The 4,956-nt window shown below is 53.6% G+C and overlaps 1 protein-coding gene across 1 annotated transcript; it reads left to right on the top strand.

Annotated features, from left to right (window-relative positions):
• The first annotated feature begins 1,601 nt into the window (after positions 1-1,601).
• Positions 1,602-4,369, top strand: LOC124656407 (cation/H(+) antiporter 15-like). The gene is made up of 3 exons (XM_047195159.1): positions 1,602-1,853; positions 1,960-2,979; positions 3,071-4,369. Exons 1-3 carry the CDS (start codon positions 1,602-1,604, stop codon positions 4,367-4,369), a joined length of 2,571 nt encoding a protein of 856 aa, XP_047051115.1.
• Positions 4,370-4,956: the final 587 nt, after the last annotated feature.

Raw genomic sequence — 4,956 nt, 5'->3', positions numbered from 1 at the left:
ACGAATGTGTCGTTCAAAAGCGCAGTGGTATGCATTGTTGCAGCTGGATTCAGTCCACTTGATGCAAGGATCTGATGTATTTCGCTGAAATCTTATTGTGAATGTTTCTTTTGTTTCGGTGGCTTCTTTGTATAATGTTTAATCCAACATGATGGTTTAGTTGATAACAATAAGGAAACTGGAAAGATGAAGATCCCGCTGAAAATTAATTTTTTGTGTGTGGTATTTGCGTCGAGAGGTAATTTTTACCAAAGATAATCTTGCTAATCGCAATTGGCAAGGAAGGAAAACGTGTGTCTTTTGTCATCAGGATGAGGTTATAAAACATCCTTTTCTTCCGGCGGAAATTTTCTAGATCTATATGGTCAGCCATCTATTTAAGTTCTACCTTATACCCATCACACAATGTTTCGAATATATGCGGCAATTGGTTTAATGGTGTGGATTCTAGGTTTAAGCTACTTATTAGGGTGGGAGTGATTATTGTTGTTTGGTCGCTTTGGCTATGTAGAAACGATAGGACTTTTAATAATAAAAAATGCTTCTCTTATGCGGGTTATTTACCGGTGCACAACTACGCTTTGTTTGAGGTCACCTCTACAGCGTGTGGAGTATCAAGACCTCTTTATGAATGTATGAAAATAATTAGAGGATGTTGCGGGAGATATTTTTTATAAACATAGATGGCAACGTGATATACGGATTAACCCTCCCGTGTCTTAGTCCTTTTATGTTGTGGAGTATCAAGACCTCTTTATGCCCAGTCTTATCTGGGTATAAATGGATGATATGCTAATGATTTGATCTTTGTGATTAGTTGTTCCCTGGATATGGTGGATGATGAGATCGATTTACTGATATTGTTATGTATCTAGGGTTATTACAGATATTTCACAACTCAATACATCAAATAAGCTAAATGTATAGAAGCCCAAAAGAATAGGAGGAACTAGTTTCCAGTAGCTTCTTGCCACCACAGTTTTCCCCCACCATTTTTTAGAAGCTAGCTTATGCATAAGCAGAAGCCCAAAAAAAGTCACCCTTAGTCCTTTTATGTTTCTTCTTTGAATACTAGTTCAATGCCTCTTTTATTTTTGGTTGTAACCTGTGGATTAGAATGGATATGTGTATCTTAGCTATGCAGAGGATATGTGTAATGCTTTAACTAAAGTAATAAAACGTCGATTATTAAAAAATATTTTAGATCTAAATACACTGTATCTACATAAAATTAAGTTAATTAATTTGAATGGGGGGAGTAAAACATTCTTCTTTGTCAGAATTTTGAGCCTCGCACAATATCCATGTGCTCCATCGATCTAGTTGGTTATTGACCACTACTTTGCAATCATGCAGCCCGCTTCTCACGGCAGTCGCCTCAAAACACAAGCCTCAATCATTCACGGATACTTGAGAATAAGCAAAATTTGCATGCGCATGCACATTCAAGGTTACTGTGCATTCCAATAATCACTCCTCACCGGTCACCACACCATCGCCTTCCTCGCCATGCAGCCAGTCGATCAGTGCGTCACCATCCAAGCCGTCACAATCGGACCATCGCCGGAGTCGGAGTAGAACGGCCGGCCAACGACGGGAAAATGACGTCGTCGGCGGCGGTGAGCGACCCTCTGTTGGACCTATGGGACCACATGATGTCGCCGAACAGGACGCACCTCTTCTGCTTCTACCCGAGCAAGATCACCATGAGCGGCATCTGGGCCGGCGACAACCCTCTCGACTTCTCCCTCCCGCTCCTCCTCTTCCAGATGCTCCTCATCACCTTCACCACCCGCGCCGCCACCTTCCTCATCTCCCCGCTCGGCCTCCCCCGCTACATCTCAGAGATACTCGTACGTCGGTCTCCATGATCACCACATGCATGCATGCATAATGCATCAATGCATCAATGCCGACGACGGTGACGATGACACGAACTGTTTTATTCTTGCATTGCAGGGCGGCTTCGTGCTGGGGCCTTCCGTGCTGGGCCGGTTCCCGCACTTCACCAACATCGTCTTCCCCACGCGCAGCATCTTCGTCCTCGACTCCATGGCGCTCCTAGGCCTCATCTACTACACCTTCACCATCGGCGTCGAGATCGAGCTCCCCACTATCACCCGTGCCGGCCACCGCAGCTTCTGGTTCGCCGGCGCGTCTGCGCTCCCACCCTTCCTCATCGGCGTCACGGTCGGCTACATGGCCCTAAGCACCGACGACACCCGCAAGCAGAAGGACAGCGTCCTCAACGCCCTCTCCTTCCCCATCTTTCTCGGCGCCTCCTTCTCCTCCACCGCGTTCTCCGTGCTCGCCCGCAACATAGCCGAGCTCAAGCTCGCCGGCACCGACGTCGGACAGCTCACCCTCTCCGCCTCCCTCGTCAACGACACGCTCGCGTGGTCAGGGCTCACCGTCGCCACCGCTCTCTCGGACGCGCGCAGCGGCGGCGTGCTTCCGTCCGTGTGGACGCTCGCGTCGGGCGTATTCATCTTCGCCGCGGGCTTCCTCGTCGTTCGTCCGGCCCTCGTGCGGCTGGCGAAGCGGGCCTCCGAGGGGGAGGCGGTCGGCGAGATGCGCGAGTGCGCGGTGCTTGTCGGCGTGATGGTGGCGGCGCTCGTGGCGGACGCCGGGGGTACGCACGCCATCTTCGGCGCCTTCGTCTTCGGGCTCGCCGTGCCCAACGGGCCCGTCGGCGTGGAGCTGGTGGAGAAGGTGGAGGACTTCGTGGTGGGGAATCTGCTTCCCCTATTCTTCGCCATGTCCGGCCTCCGCACGGACACCGCCAAGGTCACCAGCATGAGCGCTGCGGTGTTGCTGATGATCGCCGCAATTGCTGCAGCGGTGCTGAAGGTGGCAGCCGCCGTGGGCGTGGCTGCGGGGTTCGGCATGCCGCTGCACGACGGCACGTCCATCGGGCTCCTGCTCAACACCAAGGGGGTCATTGAGCTCGTCATCCTCAACATTGCAAGGAACAAAAAGGTTACTATGCAGATTGATTCTACTATTTCACCAAAGAGTTGACAATTGCTGCGATTAGTAAAAATGATGATTGATTCGTCAATGCATGCAGATTATGAGCGACCAGTCGTTCACGGTGCTGGTGTTCATGTCGGCGCTGATCACGGCGCTGGTGAGCCCGCTTCTGGCCATGGTTGTCAAGCCCGCGCGCCGGCTCGTCTTCTACAAGCGCCGCACCGTGGCGTGGGCGCAGCCGGACGCCGAGCTCCGCGTGCTGGCCTGCGTGCACGTGCCCCGCGACGCTCCCGCTGCCATCACGCTCATCGACATTATGTCGTCCTCCAGTCGCTCGCCCGTCGCCGTCCACGCCCTGCACCTCATCGAGTTCGCCGGCCGCTCCTCGGCGCTCCTCCTCATCAACGCCTCTGCCCCCGCGTCCTCCTCCTCGGAGATCTCGGCCCACGGCCGGAGCCACGTGGAGATGCAGTTCAAGCACATCGCGCACGCTTTCAAGGCCTACGAGGAGAACCATGTCGTGGGGGGCGTGTCGGTGCGCACCATGGCAGCCGTGTCGCGGTACGAGTCCATGCACGAGGACGTGACCGCCGCCGCCGAGGACCAGCACTCGGCGCTCATCCTGCTCCCGTTCCACAAGCACCGGACCGTGGACGGCGGCATGGAGGTGTCCCACCCGGCGCTCCAGGAACTGAACGTCAGCGTGCAGTCCTGCTCGCCGTGCACCGTGGGCATCCTCGTCGACCGCGGCCTCGGCATGCCAGCAGGTGGATCCGGCGGCGTGTACCGCGTGGCGGCGCTCTTCTTCGGCGGGCGCGACGACCGGGAGGTGGTGGCGCTGGCCACCCGCATGGCGCGCAACCCGGCCGTGGACCTCACCGTGCTCCGGTTCGTGCAGAAGGGCAGGGCCGGCAGCTACACGGCGAGCGAGTTCGACGCGCTCAAGGAGCGCAAGGCCGACGACGGGTGCTTCCGGGAGTTCTTGGAGCGGGCCAACGCCGCCGGCGGCGGGGGCGTGGAGTACTGTGAGCGCGGGGTGTTCAACGCGAACGAGATGGTGGCGGAGATACGGAACGTGGAGGAGGCCGGGAAGGACCTGTTCGTGGTGGGAAAGACGCCGGGGGGATCAGGGCTGACGGCGGGGATGGCGGACTGGAGCGAGTGCCCGGAGCTGGGACCCATTGGGGACCTGCTGGCGTCCAGGGACTTCCAGACCACGGCATCGGTGCTGGTGGTGCAGTCCTACGGGAGGGCGGCGGCGGCGCCGGCCGCGGGGTCGATGGCTTCGTCGGAGTTCAACGTCGGCGAGGCCGTGGTGGTGCAGCCGGAGGCCGCCATGCGGCAAGGGCAACCACCAAGGCGGCCACGCCAACAGGCTGAACTTACCATCGGATAGTACTATACTACCCTTGCTTGTAAACTGATTCATTTAGCTGATTTGTAAATTAAACTTCGGTAAATCATAGTTTCCTGAAGATGCAGATTAGCACTAATTTAAATTCGTAGTCCCAAAAAGTTTGCAAATTAGCGATTGATACTGCAGTTTTTACCACCACAGCCTGGGAGTATATGCTGACCAAAGAGTGTGTACAACTAATTAATTTGTTGAATCGTACTATCTACCATTACGAGCAGCGGCGTTGCGTTTAACCAAGAAATTAAGCAGTTGGTGATAAACTTGATCGCAACGAATAAAGTTCAAAGCTCAAGAGTGGAGATTTCTGCCTCCTAGGCTCCGGTGACTCCGATATTTACAAAATCGAAAAATCATGTCCCTTCGGGGACATCCGAGAAAAATCGAAAAATCATGTCTCTTAGTTTTCTTTTTTGAAAAATCTAGGCATCTAGCTGTAGACAGCAATATATCCTACGGCGTGCAAAATATCAATTTGAACTAGTTCATATTTTGAACTACATAAAATTTAAAATGTATGTATATGAGTATGGTGAACAATGCACATTTTCAAATCTCCAACAAATATT

The sequence above is a fragment of the Lolium rigidum genome, chromosome 5 (assembly GCF_022539505.1).
Source record: "Lolium rigidum isolate FL_2022 chromosome 5, APGP_CSIRO_Lrig_0.1, whole genome shotgun sequence".
Lineage (NCBI taxonomy): Eukaryota > Viridiplantae > Streptophyta > Magnoliopsida > Poales > Poaceae > Lolium > Lolium rigidum.
This window is presented reverse-complemented; position numbering and strand designations above follow the sequence as displayed.

What these genes read in the sequence shown, in the direction of transcription:
- LOC124656407 (XM_047195159.1), top strand. Translation starts at nt 1,602, where the DNA reads ATGACGTCGTCGGCGGCGGTGAGCGACCCTCTGTTGGACCTATGGGAC. An exon ending in GCTACATCTCAGAGATACTC is followed by an intron (nt 1,854 to 1,959) that starts GTACGTCGGTCT and finishes CTTGCATTGCAG; the next exon opens with GGCGGCTTCGTGCTGGGGCC. An exon ending in ACATTGCAAGGAACAAAAAG is followed by an intron (nt 2,980 to 3,070) that starts GTTACTATGCAG and finishes CAATGCATGCAG; the next exon opens with ATTATGAGCGACCAGTCGTT.